Source organism: Homarus americanus, unplaced genomic scaffold (assembly GCF_018991925.1).
Source record: "Homarus americanus isolate GMGI-L3 unplaced genomic scaffold, GMGI_Hamer_2.0 scaffold50564, whole genome shotgun sequence".
Taxonomy (NCBI): domain Eukaryota; kingdom Metazoa; phylum Arthropoda; class Malacostraca; order Decapoda; family Nephropidae; genus Homarus; species Homarus americanus.
Genome location: NW_024715014.1, coordinates 4,154,067 through 4,178,237, shown reverse-complemented (window position 1 = coordinate 4,178,237; position 24,171 = coordinate 4,154,067). Strand labels below are relative to the sequence as shown.

The 24,171-nt window shown below is 43.9% G+C and overlaps 1 protein-coding gene across 6 annotated transcripts in view; it reads left to right on the top strand.

The window, feature by feature from the left end:
• Nucleotides 1-2,152: 2,152 nt before the first annotated feature.
• Nucleotides 2,153-24,171, top strand: part of LOC121853513 (RNA-binding protein fusilli-like) — a 56,525-nt gene continuing 34,506 nt past the window's right edge. For 2 of the 6 annotated variants that reach the window (XM_042347710.1, XM_042347721.1), the window contains exons 1-3: nt 13,140-13,718; nt 18,469-18,581; nt 22,692-22,907. In XM_042347710.1, coding sequence (XP_042203644.1) covers nt 13,577-13,718; nt 18,469-18,581; nt 22,692-22,907 — 471 coding nt within the window. In that variant the 5' untranslated portion in view covers nt 13,140-13,576. Of the gene's footprint in view, nt 2,505-10,756; nt 10,933-13,139; nt 13,719-18,468; nt 18,582-22,691; nt 22,908-24,171 lie in introns of those variants that run through there. The other 4 variants (XM_042347699.1, XM_042347688.1, XM_042347670.1 and 1 more) reach the window with 4 other exon arrangements.

Below are 24,171 nucleotides of genomic sequence, written 5' to 3'. Positions count from 1 at the left end.
CCCTCCCATCCTCGACCAACCCTCTCCCCCCCTCTCCTCCTCCCCTCCCCCTCTCCTCCTCCCCTCCAGGCCCCCTGTAGTCTTGTTAACGGGATTGGCTTCCGCCTATTACCACTTACAATGTAAGTTAGCGAAGCGTGACCACAAGCACAGGAGGCCAAAGCAAAATTATAGCGTAACGTTAATGGAAGACATTTTAAAGAGCTCACCCCTAAGATGTAGTGCTGACCAAGGGGGGGGGGGTGGGGGGCTAGTTTTCTGTTGGGTATTAAAGAAAACGTTAAAGAGAAATCGTATTGTGATTAGTTGATGGTAGACTTGAGAAAAGTATGGAGATGCTTGAGTGCTCTTGTTATTTATGTCCTTGTTTAGAATTTTATGTAGTACGGGGTAACCAAATGATAATGGGAATTGTGTTAGTTACGTTTTAATGAACTCAGTCCAGCGAGGATCGAAAACGTCCGTCCGTCCGTGTGTGTGTGTGTGTAATAATAATAATTAACGGTTTATTGAAAGAGCATGGCAACCAGAAGGCTGAAAATAGTCACATATAATTGTAGAATGGGTCTCTTGATTGACAAATAATATGCAAGTAACGTAAGTGATACAAATATGATATATAATAACTAGGTGGGGAGAAGGTCATACTACAGTGCATTTCAACGTAGTAACAGTGCAAAAGGGTAAGATTGACTGGGAGTGAACACACTGGTCGATTGCGAGTTGTTGATAATTTTTACAATGGTTGGGACTGAGCTGTTCTTATAGCGATCAGTACGGGCCCGTACGGGCTAGATGCGGTTGTGGTGTCGAACAGTAATTCGCTCTGTGTTTTGACTAGCCCCGGTATATGTGTGCATGTGTGCGTTCTAGGGTACACATGCTGGCGTGATAGTCATTACCGAGGGATCACTTATTTACAGCAAAATACATAACCAAATTTGTATTTTTATTAAGACTTAAAAATATCCAAAAATATATGAATTTGTTGCGCCTTCCTAGTGGTGGAAATATAAGGAATCTCAATTGAAATAAACTTATTAACCTCCATCATTCATCCTTAGTTGAACCGACATGTTTACTGTTGTGTATATACCTGCACTCTCTAGTCCTCTAATGTCTGACGCTGAACCAGTATTAAGGTGCATGATGCTTTTACTGAATAAATTGCCTAAGTTGAACCATAGAAAACATGTACTCTGCCGTAAGTAAGGTTGAGTGAGTTCTGAGGAGTATAGCCCCGGGGTACTGCTGGAGTGTGACGTACAAGACCCTAGTAAATTCCATGTGATGAGTAAACACCATAACGTTACCTGGAGGGGGGGGGGGGTTAGGTTATGTTACGTTAAGGTGGTTAATGTTCAGGTGAAATAAACCAGGTCGGGGCGCGAATCTTCAGGTGAGTCTAGATTGGTATTGGTATATAAAAATTCTCCGTAAACACCGCCATCTTATATCATTAAATTGAAGTGTGAATTTCCCCACCAAGTCGAATTCACGGTTATGTCCCCCAAGGGAAACGAGTCCACGACCATTCACACAGATAATATACAGTTTCAGATTCTTGGTAAGTGAGCACGTCAACAGTCTAATGTCGCCAGTCATCATCTGAGTGAGTGGTAATGTTAATGCACTACTCATGTGGCTTCAGGCTACAGTTTGTCGTAATGGGAGGACGAATTAAAATAAGTAATTGATTTTTTTTAATTGGACGATGATAATTGAACTCGTTGTTACCATAGTTTTTGTGTGCTGGGCTCTTAACACTGAATTAATCTGCGGTGATATAGTTATCTATTTATCATTATTAAGACATTAGTACGTAGGTAAAAAGAGCTGAGGCTTAAATGACACTAAATAATACTGGAATGATTGTGAGTATGATTCACCTGTAGCGTGAAGCACCCACTCAGTCATTCAGTGTCACGAGAACCAGTCGTGGGGGAGAGAGTTAAGACGTAAGACAGGCGCCAACTCCTCTGATTCTTACTCTGTTATCTGTGTCCCATATGGTAAAGTTACCACCGGCAGAACTGTCGCCACCGGTAAGATATGCCGGTGTGGGCAAGGCATAAACACATCTGATTAGCGAGTCGGTGTGTTGTGTTTTGGGCGCGACAGGTGGGTGAGCTGCCATCTGGTGTCCAGTGTGGGAACTAGTCGCCACCACAGCACAACTGGCGACCCTCTGCTGGGTTCCAACCTCGACCAACCTGCTCCAAACTTACTCCTCACATTACCGTGCCTCTCCACACGGGTTGAATAACTTTATATCGCAGGATTTCCAGCGGATTATAGGTTCAAGATAACAGAATACACACACTCCTTCAGAGGCACGAGGATGTTGGAAGACGATTGCGCAAAGTGAAGACTGTTGACACTCGGGGCGCTCTCTCTGGTGGCGGTGCTGCCTTCCAGCTGTGTTGTACATGTTGATATAAAGTGTTTCCCGAGCCGCTGCACCTCGTGACGCCCCCAGTTGCCTCACCTACACATTCATTAAGGTAATTCATAGCTCCAGCTGTCATATGAGTGATGCGTGAGGCCAAATTATAGGCAAAGGATGTAGAGGAACAGGAGGTTGTGTCGTGTCGTGTTTGATGCATCTGTCTACCCCTAGAGGCGAACTGGTGACAGGGTTGGCCAGACTGACAGCTGGCACCGTACAGTTGATCACCGACTCATGGTAAGGGACCTGGTGGTGGTGTGTGTGGTCGGCTGTGTGATTTAGGTGGTGATTATGGTGTGTTGTTAGTTATGGTTGTTTGTGGTTAATGGTGAAGAAGGTAATGGGTTGTGATTATGGTGGTGTTGATATTTTTGGTTGTGGTGAGGATTGTAGTGTTAAAAGAAGGGATTTGTGGTGGTGGTGAGTTATGGTGAAGGTTTCGCTTGCGGTTTTGGTTAAGACTTTGGTTGTGATGAAAGTTGTGGTTATATTTCATGATTTTTGGTTTTAGTGAAATTGTTATCGGATGATGTGAAGTGGGTGAGGTGATGGTGTGATAGTGATGTTATAGTGGTAATGGTGAAGTGAGGATGGTGGTGATGGTGTTATAGTGGTGATGGTGTTATAGTGGTGATAGTGATGTTATAGTGGTAATGGTAAAGTGAGGATGGTGGTGATGGTGTTATAGTGGTGATAGTGATGTTATAGTGGTAATGGTAAAGTGAGGATGGTGGTGGTGTTATAGTGGTGATCGTGATGTTACAGTGGTAATGGTGAAGTTAGAATGGTGGTGATGGTGTTATAGTGATGATCGTGATATTACAGTAGTAAGGGTGAAGTGAGGATGGTGATGGTGTTATAGTGGTAATGGTGAAGTGCGGATGGTGGTGATGGTGTTAATAATGATGGGGGTGTTGGTTGTATTTAATAGTGCCTTTAATGGTATAGATAGTGATGATGGTGATTGTGAATGATGAAGGATTGGAGGCGAGGAGGAGGATGATGAAGTTTGTGATGATATGATAGTGATGGATTTACCAGCAGTTTATAGTCGTAATATAATAGTGATGATTGTGAGTACGGGTTGATAGTTACGAGTAGTTGAAATATGATGATGATGATGATGATGATGATAGTGTAAACGTTCCAGGTGATTTTAGGATGATGGTGAAAAGGTGATGGTGATAAGAATGATGATGGTGAATTGGTAGTTAGTAAGAGATGATGATTAGCGATTAGGGAAGGTGATTAGTGGTGGTCTTTCAGCTATTCGGGCGTTTGGTGATTCGGTAACTACTGTATGATGTTTTGTGGTGTAATGAGGTGTTTTGGGATGATTAACTACGTCACTAGGTGCTGTGGTAGTGACACCTGGTGGTAGGAAAGGTAAACACGAGGCACAGCGGGAAGGTTGGCAATCCTTCTTGACAAGATATGACACACACACCACACGCACACACACCACACACACACACACGACTTGTGAGGTAATGTATCGGCACACAACCTAACCTAACCTAACCGGCATTGGTGAAAAATTGATCAGTAAATGTAAAGAAAAGAAGTTTGTTATATAATGCATTATCGGTATCAGGTTATTATACTTTGTTCCTATAATTTCAAAAGCTTAAAATTTACCTAATAAGTATAATTTAAACTTTCATAAGCTAGAATTCTTAAGCTGCTTTTAACTTTTATGTATAATGTTAATATCCTCTGTATAATTTAACCTATAATGCTTCTATCACTCGTAAGTAATTTTTTTTTCCTTTTTATAATATTGTTATTGGTGGTTAACATAGGAATTATTTATACTGTAATGTATTCCGTGTGTGTGTGTGTGTGTGTGATTGGAGGGGGTAAAGGAGACTCGTATGGTCGATGATGTGTTAAGAGTGACAAGTAATGGTGACGGGTGATGGTGGTGACGGGTGGTGACAGGGGGTTGGTTACAGGTGTATTATCGTATATAATAACGGAATATGTGTGTGTGTGTGTGGCACGTGTGTGTGTGCGCTTGCGTGTATATGTGCGTGCATGTGTGTGTGGCGTGTGTGTTTAATGAATGTGTGTGTGTGTGGGTAGTGGTGGGCGTACATGGGTGTGTGTTAATGAAGTTGTGCGTGTGTGCTTGCGTGTGTACTTGTGTATTAAGATGACGCCAGCATCAGCATTGCAACACCTGAGTTAACAGTGATCACAACCTTGCAACACTGGACACCGCTGAGAGTACACTTGCAGTATTGACGTAGAAATTTCCTTACCATCCTGATATTTGCAAATCTTTCATGTTTACACGATTAATTTATTTACCGCCATTTGTTTATTTACCGCCTTTTATTTATTTATTTACCGGTTTATTTACCGCCTTTTATTTATTTATTTACCTGGAGAAAAAGAAGAGTCAAGATTTCCTCTCGTCATCGTCTCGTTAAGTTTAGTGCGTTAGTTTAACCCTTTGAGTACGATAACTTTTTGCACTAAAGGTTTATTTTTTATTATACTCCAGGGTTTAGTTATCGTACTTAAGGGTTAAGTTATCGTACTCGGGGGTTAAGTTATCGTACTCGGGGGTTAAGTTATCGTACTCGGGGGTTAAGTTATCGTACTCCAGGGTTAAGTTATCGTACTCGAGGGTTAAGTTATCGTACTCGGGGGTTAAGTTATCGTACTCGGGGGTTAAGTTATCGTACTCCAGGGTTAAGTTATCGTACTCCAGGGTTAAGTTATCGTACTCCGGGGTTAAGTTATCGTACTCGAGGGTTAAGTTATCGTATTCGAGGGTTAAGTTATCGAACTCCAGGGTTAAGTTATGGTACTCCAGGGTTAAGTTATGGTACTCACGGATGAAGTTATCGTACTCAAGGGTCAAATTATTGTACTCAAGGGTAAAGTTGTCGTACTTGAGGGTTATTTTATCGTACGCGAGGGTTAAGTTATCGTACTCGAGGGTTACGTTATCGTACTCGAGGGATAAGGTATCGTATTCAAGGGTTAAGTTATCGTACTCCAGGTTTAAGTTATCGTACTCCAGGGTTAAGTTATCGTACTCCAGGTTTAAGTTATCGTAAAATATAATGCTAAAGCTGTTACAGATAAACTAAGGAGGTAGTGCAGTTCTGTGATTGGCCACTAGAGCAACGAGAAAAAAAAATACTGAGAGTTGATTGGTGAATGAGGTGACTCTTTGGTCATACCGTATTGATAAAAGATGAGGCTGGATAATTATTAATATTAATAGGTAATAGTGAAGATGATGGAAAGACCAGGGGTAGGCAGAGACTGAGATGGATGGATATTATTAAGTGCTATGATATCTCTCTCTCTCTCTCTGAGGGAGGATGGAGGAAGCTGCGTCAGTATTTAGCATCGACACATTATTGTTGTTGGTGTCGTGCTGGGTCAAGTCAAGTCAACACTTAACCCTTGACCTTACTTGTGGCTGCAGGTCACGCCTACAACTCATCAGCCAATCACAGCCTTGTTATATATCCCCCCAGTGCCAGTATGTGTAATCAGTGTTCTTCCTTCTCTTCATCAATGGCGACTTTAGTATGCAGTGTTCATTTGTTTCTCTATGATAGACGCAAGAGTTATATCGTCTATAATGTCTCATATCATCTACAGTGTTTCTCATGTCAAGGGTACCTCTCGTGTTTATCATTTGATTGTTTCACTGATTTTGTCGTATATTCTTCTGTTAATATTTTGTCTTTTGATATCATGACTTGTACCTTTCCGAAGATGAATTCCTTGAGTCCCGATACCAACCCCTTGAGTACGATAAATTAACGTATTGAGTACTTCATCATAACCCTTTGGAGTATAAAAACTGATGCTTCAAAGAATTTATCTGTATGGCGGGAAAGGTTTGGATTTGGGTGAGGGGTAATTTTTTTTATTCGAGAACTACTTTTCATTTACTATATTTTCATCTTTCATTCTTAGGCAATGCTTTATCTCACCTCAGTATGCGGAGTGTGTTGCCAGATGGTTGAGGTCGTTGATTCCCGTGGACAAATGAATCTGGTGAATAATCTGAGGTGTTTGTTCAGATCGGTGGTGGTGGTGCTGCTGTCTTCCACGGGTCTAACATTTCATCAGACCTGAAAGGATACTGAAACGTGCTTGACTGTAGTTAGATAGTGAGGGAGTGGAGGTGTAGGAGTGAGGAGGAGGAGGAGGAGGAGGGGAGAGTGGGGGGTACAGTAAGGGAGTGGAGGTATAGTAGTGGAGGTTGGATTGTACACGTATATAGTAGTGAGGTGGGTTAATGAAGCTTATAGGCATGCAACATGAAGATGTCTATAAGAGAGACCTAAAGTGAAACATGGGTGTGAGGGGTGTAGGTGAGGGAGGGGTGTAGGTGAGGGAGGGGTGTAGGTGAGGAGTCCAGACATGGTGGTGTGACTTGAGTAGCCAGCTTGGGGGCAGTGTAGTGCGGAGCGGTGATTGGTTGAGGTATCATGCCCCATTTGCCACCCTCCCGACCTACTGACACCACGAGTGAGAGAGCATCTTTTAGAGGTGTTTCCCCAAATGAGAAATCATCAGCAGGTGTTTCCCCAAGTGACAATTCTTCAGCAGGTGTTTCTCCAAGTGAGAAATCGTCAGCAAGTGTTTCCCCAAGCGAGAAATCGCCAGCAGGTGTTTCCCCAAGTGAGAAATCGCCAGCAGGTGTTTCCCCAAGTGAGAAATCGTCAGCAAGTGTTTCCCCAAGTGAGAAATCGCCAGCAGGTGTTTCCCCAAGTGAGAAATCGTCAGCAAGTGTTTCCCCAAGTGAGATATCGTCAGCAAGTGTTTCCCCAAGTGAGAAATCGTCAGCAAATGTTTCCCCAAGTGACAAATCTCCAGCAGGTGGTTGTCCCTCGCTCACTAATGCCATCAACTCCGTGATGGTTGAAGGATCAGGTTCCTCGGTCGTCCACATGGAGAGTGAGTTGACGGTGGTATGTCAGGAGGCCTTCCGGGACCAGCTACACGCCCTGGCACTATGTAAGGGTGATGGTGAAGGTAGATACAGTGAGCGTGCCAACCGCGAGACTTCTAAGGGTACCAATAGTGAGACCCTCCATAGTGCCGGTCATGAGGCTCTCCATGGTGCCATTTGCGGGGGTCATCAAGGTGCCAGTCGTGAGGGTCCCCAAAGTGCCAAGCATGAGGATCCCCATGGTTTAGGCCCCCATAATGCCAGTCATGAGGGCCCTCATAGTGTCAGCCGTGAGACTGGTGCCACAGCAGCAGTGTGCGTGGAGACGAGGTCAGGAGGGCAGCAGGAAGGGTCGGGCAACATGGCGGGGTGCCAGCAACAGCCCGACCATCTCAACACGTCCAAAAGATACCTCAGTAACTGTTCAGCGCCTCTGGTGTGCTCGCACGACCCTTCTGAGGGTACACAGGACGCCCTCTACCAGGCCATCAGCTGTATAGGGAACACACTATGGCAGGTCCTCCCGTCTGGTCTACCGCGTTGTGGTGTGCAGCGGCGCCTCGCACACACCACGCCGCCACCAGACCACTATAACCATCATTACGGCAGCTCCCCAAGGTGGTTCGGCTCTCCCAGACCAAGTTTACGATTTGGACGTGGTCCACCACACCCGCACCGTCCACCCATCCGGCCACACCCCCACGCCAGCTATGGGCAACAAACTCCAAGGTGTGATTAAACCACCGTAATTTGTAGTCTTTCTATGGCACTGTTGTGTGATTGTCTCAGTAACAACAACGAAACAAATCGCAGTGAAATGACAATACGAAGGTGGAAAGATTTCATAGTTCGGAAATATGACCCCAGGAGGCAGAGTTCGTGCCCCGATTAGTCAAACCATCGTCCACAAAAGGGTTAATCGAACATATAAAAAAAAAAATGTCAAGCGTGTCCAGAGACTCATAAAAAAAAAATCAGGGCGACAATACAGTAATGTGTGTGTCGGGGGCATCACGTTGACACCGCTGTCAGGTCACGGTGAGTCACGTTTGTCGCGGAGAGTGAAAGTTTGGAGGGTTATCAGTTTCGTCTGGGAGTGAGAGTGAGGGACAGGGGGAGGATACTGGCATTGGCTGACTATCTGACCAGAGTAGGTGTGTGACTGTTGCATAGTGTATATTGTGTTCAGAATGTTGCGATTGGCTGTATGCTGTGATTAGTTGCATGATCAATTCGGAATATCGTGATTGTTTGGTCAATTCAGAATTTCCTGATTGGCCTCGGGCACACGTCACGGAAGTAGTCAGCACCTGTGATTCGTCAGCGTGAACCTGTTGTTGTTTTTCTATGGACGGTTGTAAGCGTGTGTGTAGGAGGGGGATGTACAGCGTGAACCAGGTAAGAGGAGGGAGGTAGGAAGGAAGGAAGGAAGGAAGGTAGGTAGGTGTACAGAGTGAACCAGGTAGGATGAGGGAGTGAAGTGCGCAGTGTGAAGATGGTAAGAGTGAGGGAGGGAGAGAGGGAGGTGTACAGAGTGAGCCAGGTAAGAGTGAGGGAGAGGGGGGGGTGGGTGGTGCGTGCTGCTTCTGCATCAACAAGAGCCGCCTGCGGCACGGAGTCCGCGTGACCGTACATGTTTTGTCAACAAGCCAGTAGGGCCGCCCGCAACTCACTCGCGGTCATCATTGTTAAGGTAGGAAGGGTAGACAGCCAGGCACTCGAACTGTCTGTCTGTCTATTTCTGCATGTCTCATTGTCACATAAGTTTTTTCCTCCAATCATTCACTACGTCCATAATGTGTGTATATGTCCCCAGGTTGTCCATACAGTGTGTGTGTGTCGGGGTGGGTGAGGGGGTTGGTGCTGGTGTTGATTAAAGGTTAGAAGGAGTGATGAGACAAATTTAATCACTAAGGCGACCACCGTACCAAAGAAAAGTCTTGGCCCCCCCCCCAGATTACCTTAGGCTGGTGGATGGCCGTGGCGACTGCTGTTATAAACGCAAAATATGACATAAAACTTCATCGGCCGTTTCTCAGACTCGGCCATTGTGCTGTGATATTTTTTTTATGTTTAGTTATTTCTAAGGAATCATATTAGGAGTTTTGGGAACGTACGTGTGTGTGTGTGTGTGTGTGTGTGTGTGTGTGTGTGTAAAGAAAGTGTTTATAGAAATGCCAACAGTGAACAACTTATGTATAAAATCCAGGTATGCTGGGAAGTTGTTTCTACCTGACACAGCACAGCAGAGTCTTTTTACACACTAAGTGATTGATTCCCCCCTCTACTTCCCCCCCTTCCCACTCTCTTCCCCCTTCCCCCTCTCCCGCCCTTTTCCCACCGCTTTCCCCAGTTTCCTTCTCTTCCTCCACTTCCCCACTTCCTCCTCATCCCTTCCCCCTTCTCCTTCCCTCATCCCCTTCCTCATCCCCTTCCCCATCCCCTCCCTCATCACCCCCTCCTCATCACCCTCCTCATCACCCCTCCTCATCACCCTCCACCCCCTCTCTCATCACCCCCCTCATCTCCCATCACCTCCTCATCACCCTCCCTCACCTCCTCATCACCTCCTCACTCCCATCACCCCCCCTCCTCATCACCCTCCTCATCACCCTCTTCCCCCTTCCCTCATCCTCCTCATCCCTCCCCACCACACCCCCAAACCATACCAGGTCACCTCAACTCAACCTGTTATGACCTCGTACTTAACCCCCTTCGGATGGGTAGTTTCTCACAATACTGTAACTCATTTAATATAACCAAACACCTTTTCAATCATGTTTTATTCATTTTGTTTTCCTCACTGACCTCATTTTCCTCAGTAGTTTCCCTCACCTGTATACTCTTATCATGTTTATTATGTATTGTTGTATTTCCCCTGTGTATTGTGTAACCTGGTGTATATTTTACCTGTGTATTGTATTACTTATATTTACCATGAATGTTTCCCTCCCCCACGTGTGATATTTCTTGTTTATGTTTTACCTTTGTTTATTTTTCCCATACACCATCCCATTTTCTCTCATTGTTGTGTTATTATCTTTCGTAAACAAACCCAACAGGATATACAAGGTCTCTAATACATGTTGATGGTGAGAATTACGACACTCTTATGAATGTGATGGTGGGGAACTATTATTGATTTTCTTGGGGGGTAATATTTCTCTTTGTGCATTTTGTTTTAACTCTCTTCACCCTCCTCCCTCACCCTCCCTCACCTCTCACCCTCCCTCACCTCTCACCCTCCCTCCAGTTTTTCTTCCCGGCTATATTAAAATGAAAAAACAGGATATTTAGACAGTTAAAAAGTCAATAATAATAATAATACTGACGTGGGTTGCTCTATATATTTTAATGCTGTGTGTTGTGATTTACAGAGGTGGTGTGGCGCTGTGCTTGAGTCCTCAGGGTCGTCGAAACGGGGAGGCGCTGATCCGCTTCATCTCGCCGGAACACCGCGACATGGCTCTCAAGCGTCACAAACACCACATTGGCAACCGCTACATCGAGGTCTACAAGGCCACCGGCGAGGACTTCATCAACGTCGCCGGCGGTGAGTACGTCGGGCCTCTGTCCACTCAGGCCAGGGTCCTCATTCTCAGTCAGATTCCTCCGTTAAAATCCCCCCCTCCCTTCCCCCCTTTAACTGGAAGAGATGGTGGAACGTGTCGCCTTAGTCTCTGTACATCGTAGATGAGAGACCTGAGAGGATTCCATCACTTACTGTAGAGAGAGACTGTGTGATTTGATGGCATTTTGTTTATCTTGTTGTATATCAAGTCACACAGTCCTCAATGTTCTCAAATCACCAGTTATGGAAGGACAAATATCGTACGAATATTTGAGGATACAAACCTAAGGATTCTCAAGTGTTTGTTGATTGTGTTTGACCGTAACGTGAGTCAGAACACCAGTTATGGAAGAGTTTCGGTTTAATTTTGTCGGTATTTGACTGCCAAAGTTGTATCGAATCTCTAGTGAGGCAGTTAACATACGTTGTCATGTCTTTCAGTTAAGGGGGAATATTTTAATGTGAGGATCTCTGAGAATTTTGGACCTGGACAGCTGGGACGTGACCCGGGCACCAGAGACAGACTTATTGTAATAGGTTATTTTAGAGGTAGTGTAGATCAGAGCCTTACATATGTAGTTATAATAAGATAGACAGGTGGCCAAATTCTCGCTCCCGTTTATTTTTATTTTATTTTATTTTTCGTTCTGGTGACCTTGATGGCGTCCACAGCCAGGACATGTTGTGGATCTCGTTTTTTACAAGTGAAATCTAATTAGTGAACCACCCGCCGCGTAGCTCGAGGTCCTGGAAATGCTGTTCGGGTGTGCTAGTGTGCGGCCGACCTGTGAACACAAGAAATATTCAGCAAAATTATTGAAATAAAAACGGGTTACAGTGAACTCAACCTTGTGAATGTTACCCAAAAGTATGTGGATATTTAGTAACGTTGTATGTGTGTAATTTGGACGAAAGCGTCAACCCTGTATATCAAGATTTTCATCCGCGTTTTGATCAATAATCGGTACAGAATTGGGACGAGGGGCGAAATCAATATATATATATTATTTTTTTTAGTTATGATAATATCTTAGGGATAGTCTTTCTATGGCAGGGGATCAAATTATCTTTACTATTTGATTTTATTCCTTCGTTAATAATTAAGATAAAACTCGTATGAAAATCATTTCAGTTCAATCATTTTAATTCGAATGCATGTATAATACTCTAGTGCTACTTAGCACAAATAGGAAGTTGTGTGTTCTCCACGACATCGTAGACCTTGAGAAGACCCCCCTTGAAATGCTATGGTTGGTTTTCTATGTATAATGTTTGTTGCTCATCCGTTTTCTTTTTTATGACTACTTTCTGGATAACCCCAGGAATTTTTTTGTGTGTATTTGTTTAATTCAAAACTAGTGGAAGAAAATTTCATAGTTACAGTCGCTAATGAAAAGTAAATATCGTTACATTTGCACAAGAGTATCATGCGGAGTAGTGTAGATGTGTTATATAATATTGACGGTTTAATTTAAATCTGAGGAAGTTACATGGTTTTGTTGCAAGGTGCCACGGTCATTATGGGACACATCACCTGCACACTCATGTAAAGGTGTGTGTACCCAACTATGTAATGAGTCGTCAGTGAATGTCATTTGTTCACCAGATACGAACATTGTTGCGACAAATCCACAATTATCACTGGACACGTAGACGAGGATCTCAAGGCGTTGACAGATCACTTTCTTATAATTTTATATATTTGCTTACCACGATGATTTATTTTGGTGAAACTCAATTTTATATTGATTTTTATTTTTTTGTCTCACGAGAATCCTTCGGTGGGGTTTATAAAGTGTAGATTATAAACTTATTAATTGGAATATTAGTGTTTGTGGCAGTACTGTCGTCCACTTCAGAACCGAGTTATCAAATGAACTGTGTATGTGAGATAAGGCCAGTCGTGGTGACTGTTAACTGCCTTATCTCCATTCGGTCATTATGATGGTGCACATGTTGAGGTTAGTCTTGCTTAACACTAACATGGCGAGAAGTTTGTAATAAAACTTGATGGGGGGTACACAGTGTTGTCTCCTGGGCACTGTGTCGGGTAGAGGGGAATGGTTGGAGGTACAGCCCGGATAATCCAGTGCTCCTCCTCGTGCCCACCGATAAGGATGATAGGGACGGAGATAAGGGCACCAGGTAACGCTGGGAGTGTTGGTGAGCGTCAGGGCGCTGGTGACTTGCTCTTGTTAGTGTGGATGTGGCGGGCGGCTGCTGCTTGACGCCTCACCAACTTTTAACTTTTCCTAATAATCTCCTTAAGTTGGCAGCGTCAGGGCCTACTGTCGCCTGTGGCCATCAGGGAATTTGTAACTGTTGGTGAAGTCTCTGCTGTGCTGGTGACGGGTAGTGACCGTGGTGGCGGCCCCTGTACGGGAGGGACATGTTGTAACCAAGTGTCGCCGTCGGTGTGTTGGTCGTGAGTGTCGTGCCTCAATTCCTGGTGAGAATCTCTTAATAATTGTGTCATCAGTTTGGTATTAAGTCACCGTGTGGTTATTGTGAGTGTTTGAATCCTGGATACAGAGAGAGATAAATATCTGCCACGACGACGTTGTGTAGTGAAGAAAGAGCCGGAGATCAGACGGCGAGGAGGTCGCCTGAGGGTGGTGTGAGCGTCATGTCTGAGAAAAGTCAGCGAGGCCGCGGACCAGCAGGACAACACCTGCCTCCCATCCCCCCTGAGACTATGTCCATGAACATCCACCTCAACATGCAGCACGCAGCCATGCAGCAGACCATGCGCATGATGAATGTTCTTCGTAAGTATCCCCAGCTACCTTCCCGGTCAGGTCATGGGTACGGCCACCTCGCCTGACCATTTGTTTCCTCATATAGTATGTATTTCTTAAATACATCATATTTAACTGCCTATTTTTAGTCGAAATATTATCATGACTCAGTACTCGTGACATCCAGCTATTAGTACAAACGCGCTATTTTGCCGTGAAGTTAGAAAATAACCAACCTAACCTAACTTAAAGTAACGTAGCTAAATCAAATGCCCAAGATCATGTCCTTAGTCTTAGGAGAATTGTTCGATAAAATAAATAAAACCGATTCACGACAAAATATCCAACATCAGCGTCATGTCTCTTTTCGAAAACTCTGATCCAGGGCGTACGAGTTGTGGAAATGAAAAAAAAAACAGCAGCAGCGATGGAGTAACGTGTTTACCATCTGTCAGTAGAAACAATAGGCAGTAAGTTATGGCCAACGTCTTCATGGAATACAGACGCGGCAATGTTGTTACTTGTCCACGTGAGAACTGTTACTGTTACGTATATTGAACAGAGAGATAACCAGCACTATACATAGCCATTCCGTGTGTGTGCGCGCGCGTGTGTGCGCTCGCGTTATATCTTAACTATTTTCACTGCTGATTCCATCTGTGTACATTCTATAGGTCTTTGAGAACTACAAAGTATTAGGCATTTAGTAGTACAGTTGCGGACGTACATCCCCTGTGGTAACTCGTGCCTCCAAACGCCAGCATCACAGTTGTCCCTATTTATGATTGAATGGCTATTAGTCGTGTAATGACGGACGTGATTGGTGTATAGGTTTGTTATACAGTACTATAGGTCATACTGTATAGGTTGGCCGTTAGGAGACGGGTGACCACAGGGGAGTAGGAACAAATTTCACAACTGTACCCGCGGTCATAGTAGCATCGTAATAGTATAAGTAGTAGTAGTAGTAGTATTGGTAATAATAGAAATAGGAGGGAATAGTGAAGTGTCTTATCTGAAAAAACTGATCGGTAAGTTTCTGAAGACCGTTCATACAGAAGTGTGTGGGTGGGGTGGTGTGGATTGTGTGGAAGGCTGTGTGTTGAGGAGGTGTGTGGAGAGAGCTGTATGTTGTGGAGGTGTGGAGAGAGGGAGGTGAGATGGGATGGTTAGAGGGGGTGGGTGGAGGGGTGCTGTGAACTACCCGAGTGAGAGTGGAGGTATCTGGGTGCTGTAATCGGGGACAAGACGGCCAGATAACGTGGTGGTGGTGATAGTGAACTGTACCTCGGTCCCTCCCTCACTCCCTCCCTCCTACCACTACCTCGGGATGGGGGCAATAATAGTTAAGTTTTTCTCAACCCTTCTTTGTCTTGTTTTATTCTAAATTTACTTAACCCTTAGGCCCGGGTGAAGTTCCAGAACGTCTGCCTATTTTCCCGCCATTTTTTTTTGTTTTAATAATTTTGGAAATGCCGATTTTTTTTCTCAATTTAGCCCCGGGTGAGGGTACTGCCAGCAGCACCCTCACCCGGGGCTTAAGGGTTAACCTCACTTGCCCTTCCTCAATTACTCATTCATCATCTTCGTTATTCACTCCCCCCTCTTCCTCATTCACCTATCATCTCCTTTAACCGTGTATATTATCATTCATAAATATGTTTCAGTGCCACTTTACTCTGTCATTCATCTTTCCATTCCTCCCTTCATTAACATCAACGTTATCCGGTCATCACCAACGTTATCCGGTCTTCACCCACGTTATCCAATCATCACCCACGTTATCCGGTTATCACCCACGTTATCCAATCATCACCCACGTTATCCGGTCATCACCCACGTTATCCAATCATCACCAACGTTATCCGGTTATCACCCACGTTATCCAATCATCACCCACGTTATCCGGTCATCATCCACGTTATCCAATCATCGCCCACGTTATCCGATCATCACCCACGTTATCAGGTCATCACCCATGTTATCCAATCATCACCCACGTTATCCGATCATCACCCACGTTATCCGATCATCATCCACGTTATCCGATCATCATCCACGTTATCCAATCATCACCCACGTTATCCGATCATCACCCACGTTATCAGGTCATCACCCATGTTATCCAATCATCACTCACGTTATCAGGTCATCATCCACGTTATCCGATCATCATCCACGTTATCCGATCATCACCCACGTTATCCAGTCATCATCCACGTTATCCGATCATCTACACAACCGATGTTCCGATAGTCATCATATTGTTCACTTAGCTCCAATTAACACGCGGTTCAATTACTCACGTGTTATTTCCAACTCGCTAAACAAGGGAAGGGGAGAGGGGGCATCGTTGAGGTGGACTTTTATACAAACTTAAGTTATTTCACATATGGATGTTAGACCGGCCTATGAGACTAAGAACTGCAGCCTTTCACTCGTACGTTTGACCTTTGAGTTAAGAAACGAGTGAAGATAAGGCGATGATAATATTCAGAAGGATAAACTAAAGAGAATTCACCAGTGTGGTTTTAATATTGGGATGGTGTTGACTTGAGTTTCAATTGTGCGGTTGTCGTGTTTGTGTTTGATAGGTGAGTTTAATGTGATGATTAGGCACCGCAGCTTATTTCACCTGATGATTAAAACACCCTCACCTAACCTAACCCATCCCATCCTATCTTAACTTAATCTAACCCATCCTATTCTATCGTAACCTAACTCCCCCTATTCTGTATACATCACTCCACAATGATAATATTAACGCAATTATTATATAGTCGTAAGGTGATTACTGAATAGTGTTTGTATTTCCGAATTTTTGTACAGTATGTGTGGGTGGGTGGGTGTGTGTTTACCCTGGATATTTAGTAGTGGCTGTTTTCCTAACCCTTATCTGTGTACTGTAAACATATAGTCCAAATACGTATTGTTTTGAATAGTTGATCTTAGTATAATGTTAATATACTGTTCTTGTCGTGATGTATTGTCCAGATAATGAATTAGACGGTGAAAAGTGTTATAAATAATTGTTCCAATGGCAGGTAAATTCTATCTCGATGAGGCGGCGATGAAAACCAAAAAGTAATATTATCTCCTTTGATTAGAGACGATAACACGGTGTATCAGAAGCCGCTGGGATAATGTTAAGAGAAATTTCATAAAGTCATAAAGTTCAAGGGATTATAAATATAAAACAGAGGTGCGGTACTTAAGAAATTTATGATACAAAGGTAAATTATAGTGTTCAGAAAATATAATATTGAATTTTGAGGAATAACAATCAGATGCTTTGACTTGAGGACATAGGTTGTGTGTGTGTTTTTATCAGGCCCATAGTAAATAATATGTTTTATCACGATAGTTAGTTTGGTAGTTAGATAACGGGCTAAACGATAGAGGCTTCATCGGGAGGGAGGGAAGAGGTCAAGTGCACAGCAGAAGTAGGTGTAGGTAGTAGGCCGTGTGTTAAGAACGTTTCCATGGGGCGAACAAAGTAAGTGTGTGTGTGTGTGTGTGTGTGTCAATAACCTTGGTTAAAGAGGAGGTTTTATTATGTTCTGAGAGCGATACCAACGATGAAGAATGTTAGGGGTCATAGAATTCGATGCTGTCTGATGATGGCTTTGATCACGGCTCGTTGTCAATGGTGAGGCCGCATTGTCATAGATAACGGCTCGTTGTCAAGGGTAATGTAACGTTGTCTTGGGTGAAGGATAGTCGTTGTGAGCGGAAGAACCTTCGTGAATGATGAAAAGTTACACTCACGTGAGCTAAATACCATCGTTAAACAGAAAACGTTTTAGCACTTCGGGGAATATGAGACAAAACAAGAAACATCCCCTATAATCAGGAATAAAAATGCGTTTTCCATGACCATTAGGAGCGGATACAACGGATACAGCGCTCGCCTCCTGTTCCAGGGGTCGGTACTTCGATTCCCGGGTACTGCCAGTTCACCCAGCTGTAAATGGGTCCCTAACTTAACAATTTAGGGAAATGAATACGATCGAGAGCAGTACCGGCCATGCTGTCTCCTTGTATCCACACTGTCCCAAACGGCCAGTCATGCCTATGGACCCCACATTCACTTTTATTCAGCGTTAGCCCTGTGACGTTCCTGTGTAACCTCGTGTAGAAGCCAGACGCAGAGCAAACGTTGTCATGTGCTGTACAAGATTAACATGGGAGAGAAACCTGAGGGAATGTAACCTTTTCTCATCGGGTTTTGTCGGATTTCCTTTCTGTAGTTGAGAACAAAATGAAAGTAAACATTTCTCTCCGTGTTCTGTAAGGGAAGAAAGCACTGGGGGAAAGTAAGCATTGTTTCTATATTTTGTTCTAAGACAGTGCAAGGGAATGTATTTTGGCCACCTGACTAGTGTATAAGTTAACGTAGTACTAATAGAACTGTAGTCATTGTGTTCTAAAGTGTTTCTTTACTTAAGGATTCATTAAAATATTTTAGGCATCTTCTAAACTCGAGTACAAAAAGTTTACCATATTTCATATAAAGTAAATGCCCAGATACCTTTAGTTTTTACTTGTGATGAGTCATTAAAATAATTTTATATTTTATGTATTTGCATAATAAGTCATTAAGTTTATCATTCTTAGTAAAATCTAAATTATTCTCTAGTCTTGTATTTAGTTAGGGAGTTAGTAATGTCTGCCCTGGTGCCAGCAGTGAGTCCCAGTTATTTATACCAACCTTGCAATTATTTGTGTACACATGTATGGAACGGTTCAGCTCTCCTTGAGTGAGCTGTTCTCACACTAGATTTGTTTTCTTTCCTAGGCAGCAACAACGAGGCCCAGACCTTCCTCTCTCGGGGAGGTCAGGTCATCATCAGGATGAGGGGTCTCCCTTACGACTGCACGCCCAAGCAAGTGGTGAGTCCTCGGTTTCCTGCACCTAGAAGTGGGTGTGTGTGTGTAATGTTCTTTTAAGGATAAAAAATTAAAAGAACTGATGCACGCCCATGGCGGTGAGGAGTTCGAGGTCTTCCCTACCTGAGGTTGTATGGTGTGCTTTGTCCAGCTGCTGTACGTCCGAGGAAACGTTGACGAGTCTGAGGATTGTTACACCTGTGATGAGGGGGGCGGGGGGAGGGTCGCTGTATGGGTGTTTGTCCTGCAAGAGAGGAGTCCATGGTTTCTTTTATTATTTGAGATCGGTGGTATTTGCTCTTGCAAGCTTCTACAAGGAAGAGAGGTATGGCTGCCTAATTAAGCGACCAGTGAAGCGTTTAAAACCCGCTGGAGTCGCCGTAAGTATTTCACCAAGGAAGGAACAGTTTTTTCACTTGTGTGTGTACATGTCTTGTTTGTCTGTGTATATTAATGTGGAGTATAGTAAGTAAGGTTCAACATACAATAAAGTTCAACTTGTGTGTTGTTGTGCGTGCGTGCGTGCGTGCGTGTGCGTGTGTGCGTGCGTGTGCGTGCGTGCGTGCGTGAGTGTGTGTGTGTGTGTGTGTCACTCTCGTAAGGTTAAGCGGTAATGGATAACGGTATATCTAGAGATTGATGACCAGATGGCGGGTTATCGCTGAGAGATAGTGTAAGGTAGGAGCAGCGGGCCTTCACCTCGACATGGTGTTTCACGTCTGTTGTCTCGAGTCATTGTAGGAACTTTTCTCTCCCTAAATAACAAATGTTTACACTTGTGGATATATTTATTTATATCTAGAACTGTAGGAGGCAGTGTGTTCATGGCCGGGTTTTTTCCTTCCTCTCGGACAAGAAATTAATTCACGTTACTCTCTCCCCCCTCCCGTGTCTCCCTTCCCTAGTTATGATTTGGTCTGTTTCCCTTGACACTGTACATTGGGTCATCCTCTCACACACACAGCGGGTCATCCAGCTCCTAAAGCCACCGTTTGCAGTTAGTTGTACTATGCATGAGTGTTGCACCATCATCCCTCACCTAACCTACGGTGCAGTTTTTTCCGGGGTGTGTGACGTGGTGTGGGTGGACTGTGCCCCTCACCTGATGCGGTATACGGTGGTGATGGTAATGGTGATAATTATCACTATTACCATTATTACCATTATAATGGTGGTGGTATGATGGTGGTGGTGGTGGTAGTGATAGGAAGTGGTGCTGGTAGCGACCGTGGTTTGTCATAGTATTGTGATGGTGGTGATAGTATTGTGATGATGGTGATAGTAGTGTGATGATGGTGATAGTAGTGTGATGATGGTGATAGTAGTGTGATGATGGTGATAGTATTGTGATGGTGGTGGTAGTTATCGTGGTGGTAGTGTAGTGGTATTGTGGTTATATTTGTGTTCACCTGACAATCACACTATTTTTTTTTATTTAACTCGGGCAGATCTTAGTACAATGCATCCCCCCCCCACCCCGCCTCCCCCTAGCTTGCGTTGACCTCTCGCCAGGCACAGAGAGAGGAGTAGGACTGAATGGTTACCTAACTTTATGCGCCTGGGGAAGTGAGAGTCTGTAGAGTGTAGTGCCTGCTATGCTCTCCTCTCTCCTTTACGCGAGTCTATAATCTCCAGTGTACTATATCCACGACACCCCTAACATCAGCGTACAGGAACGAACCCTTATTTTAGTGAGTGTAGGTGAGGTGTAGCTGTCGGTTGTTTTTATTAGTAGGATGGTCGACTTTCTCTTATTCTGTACATCCTTGAAAAAAAAGAGATAAAATGAAAACAAATCCTTCCTGCCCACAGTTTGTTTCCTCAGGTTAGATTAGTTTTTGTTTGTTTGTTTGTTTATTGGTTTGTATAGAGCTGTGGGTGGTAGACTGGAGAACCGGTAGCCAAGGTCCTTCATACTCACCTAACAGTTTTAAGTGGTGGTGACCCGACTGATAACGATAAGGAGGCTGGCTATCATCAGGAGACATCACCATACCAACACTTTTTGTTGGTGGGAACATCATCATTATCATCACCATTATCATCATTATCACCACCATCACCACCATTGTCACCATCACCACCACCATTGTCACCATCACCACCACCATTGTCACCATCACCACCATTGTCACCATCACTACCACCACCATTACCATCATTATCACATCATCATCACAATTATTATCACACTACCTTTATCACCATCATTACACCACCATCACCACCATTATCACCACCATCACATTATCACCATCACCACATTATCACCATCACCACATTATCACCATTATCACCACCATAACACCACCACCACCATTATCACCATCGCCGCCACCACCACCATTATCACCATCACCACCACCATTATCACCATCACCACCACCATTATCACCATCACCACCACCATCATTATCACCATCACCACCATTATCACCATCACCACCACCATCATTATCACCACCACCATTATCACCATCACCACCACCACCATTATCACCATCACCATTATCACCATCACCACCACCACCATTATCATCACCACCACCATCATCATCATCACCACCACCACCACCACCATCACCATCACCACCACCATCACCCACCATGGGTATTGTGGGTGACTGGTGGTGGAGGAGTGTGAGGCAAGGATTCCATTGGTCAAGATGTGTGTACAGACATGTTACAGATGTGTGTATATTTAGTGCAGGAATAATCGCCTCTATAACACGACGAGTTGGTTTGTCATTGAGAGTGGATTCCATAGGCTAGTTAGATGGTACAGTACGGGGTGGTGTGGATACAGCATACTGAAGACTTAAGCTAAGGTTTGCAAGGAGGGTAGAATGTTTCCGGCAATCTACTATAACCGTTACTTCCTCCAGCGAAAAACCAGGTACCCATTCACAGCTTGGTCGAGTTGAGGATCTCCCGGATGTCAACGAGTGACCATGATGTTAGACCACTCGGCCCCACAATAAGAAATGGACAAAAGAAAGCAAAATATCTGCTATACTCTCCCATCACACGTTATCATCTGTGCCATCATCATGTTTGCTAATCTGGCATGGCACAAGCAACAGTCTGGCCTTTGAACGAGTCTTTATCTATATCTAGTGGGGGGGGAGGCTGTTTAGGTGTGTTGACCCATGAGAGTCGAGCCGCACAGATTGGTGTTATCAGAGCTTTAGAAGTACTCGTTCAAACAAAGGATAAACGTAGGGAAACAAGCAGCATTATCCATTCATTTGGCCTATACCAGCGCTTCCTGGTTAACTTGTATCAGCTTAGTTAAAATCACACCTTGGCTGATGTGACTAGTAGCTATATTGGTGTGTGTATTATACGTCTCTGGGCCAATGAAGTCTTCCAACTCATATCTCTGTCGTGTCGTTGTTGATGACTGTGGTTCTGGCCTTGTGCAGTACTTGCTTCTGTGGAGTGTAGCTGTGTTGTACTTCCTATCATTAGGTTTGGGGATTACAGTATTTCTATTAAGAGACGACACACTCCAGAGAGTTAGAAGGCTCAGTCGATGAATTATTTTGCGCTGGAAGGGTTTAGTGGCGTGGTATATCTCGGGGACAGAAGCCACCAGTAGCTGGATGACTCCCATGTAAGGATTTGTGGTTTGATTTGTTTTTGGATTTCTGATAAACTTTTGAATTTTCAGTTATCATGGCGGCGATCTCGAGGAACTACAGAGCCACTGTTGGTATAATGTTGTTTACTTATTATTGTAATTATGCGTTTGTGTTCCGATCTTCTTCCAAATGTGTATCAGATTCCTTCCTTCCTTCCTTCCTTCCTTCCTCTTGGATGAAACATTAACCCATCTTCCCTCTCTCTTCTAAAGTCTCTCTCTCCTTCACACTCTTCAATCCTCGCACCTGGATAACACGAGCCACTTCTACTCTTAATATTATCTATTCCCAGTTGATGATATTTTCTTCCTTTACTTCCATAGAGAAAAACTTTTGATCCTTTCTGCCGCTTCTTCCTGTATGACACAATAACATGAAACTTTGCCTCACCTTTATCCCCTCGTCTGTTAAGGCCTTTTCTCCCTGATAACTGCCTGTATCTGACTCATCTCGACCTTATGTCCATCAGGTTGAGTTTTTTGAGTCCGGGGAAAATGGCTGCCAGATCCTGGATAGCGAGGACGGGGTGCTGTTTGTGAGGAAGCCTGACGGGCGGGCCACAGGTGATGCCTTCGTCCTCTTCAGCTCGGAGGAGGACAGCACCAAGGCCTTGGGCAAGCACAGGGAGATCATTGGCTCGCGTTACATCGAACTCTTCCGTTCCACCACTGCTGAAGTCCAACAGGTAAGGCGGGTGACTAAGGTGTTTACTGAGTGTGTCGAGCAGGTAAGGAGATGGGTATTAATATTGAGTTAAGTGACAGGTAAGGGACAAGTGTCGGCTACATGTCGAGGTATTATCTTATTTCTGATCACCATGAAAGTATATAAATGGAAGATGGGGTTAAATAAAGTGATATAATAAAGGTACTTAAACTATCAAACCAAATGCCAACACGTAGCAATATTTTTAAAATCGATAAATTTAGATTTAGGCGTTTGATAGGTAAACACTGGGCTGTACATAGAGTAGTGGATGAGTGGAACAAGTTACCAGCCATCATCATTAACTCGAACACGCTGGGTAGCTTCAAATGTAGGTTGGATGGATATATGAGCGATAGGGGTTGGGTGTAAACAGGGCTGCCTAGTATGGGCAAATAGTCCCGCTGCAGTTTCCTTCATTCTTATGATAAATGGAGAAAAATTTTAGGACCCTTGAGAACTCGAAGCTTTATCAAAACATAGGAAGGGATTTTAAAATATTTTCATACAGTGAAGTCCATTATTTAAGTAATTCATAATTGTATAGAAAATGCTTCCTCTCTCATAACCGCTTGATAGTTTTCACTACAGTATCCAGAAATCTTTTTTTGTTAAGGCTGTGTACTGTAGGTCCAGGCCGGCGTACTCTCCCTTGGTTGACGGCCTCACTGTCCACTGTTTTTTTCCCCTTGTATTTCACCCTCTTGAGACACAGTATCAGGCCCAGGAGTGTCTCGGTGAAGAGGCTCGGGTAAAGCTCCACCTTATCCGTCTTCTTATTCCGTCGGTTGAGGGAGCGTCTCCTGGTCACAATAGATACTTGACATATTAATATAAAAATGTCTTATACATACTTCAGTTGATACAGTTGTCTAGATGTTAAATTATGAGAAGTCTGGGAGGGTGGGAGGAGTCTTGGGGTGTCTGCAGCGTTAGTTCTGAACACTTGTGGGCTATTCCCCTTCAATATATAGAGTCAAATGAGAGAAAATTTTGCTTTTCGAGATCCAGTAACATTCCTTATATTTTTTGTAACTCCTAGATGATGATGATGTCAAACATTTGCATTTTGTAAGGTTATGAGGTTCTTGCATGACCTCCAACTAATGACTTGTGTGTTTACTTGCACGCTTATCTTGGTGCAGCGATGACCGTAAGTACCGAGCAGCCTCACACTGTCCACGTGCTGTATACCGCATGTTATTGTCTCCACATATTCTGTTGTTGGGACACTAGTATTGTAT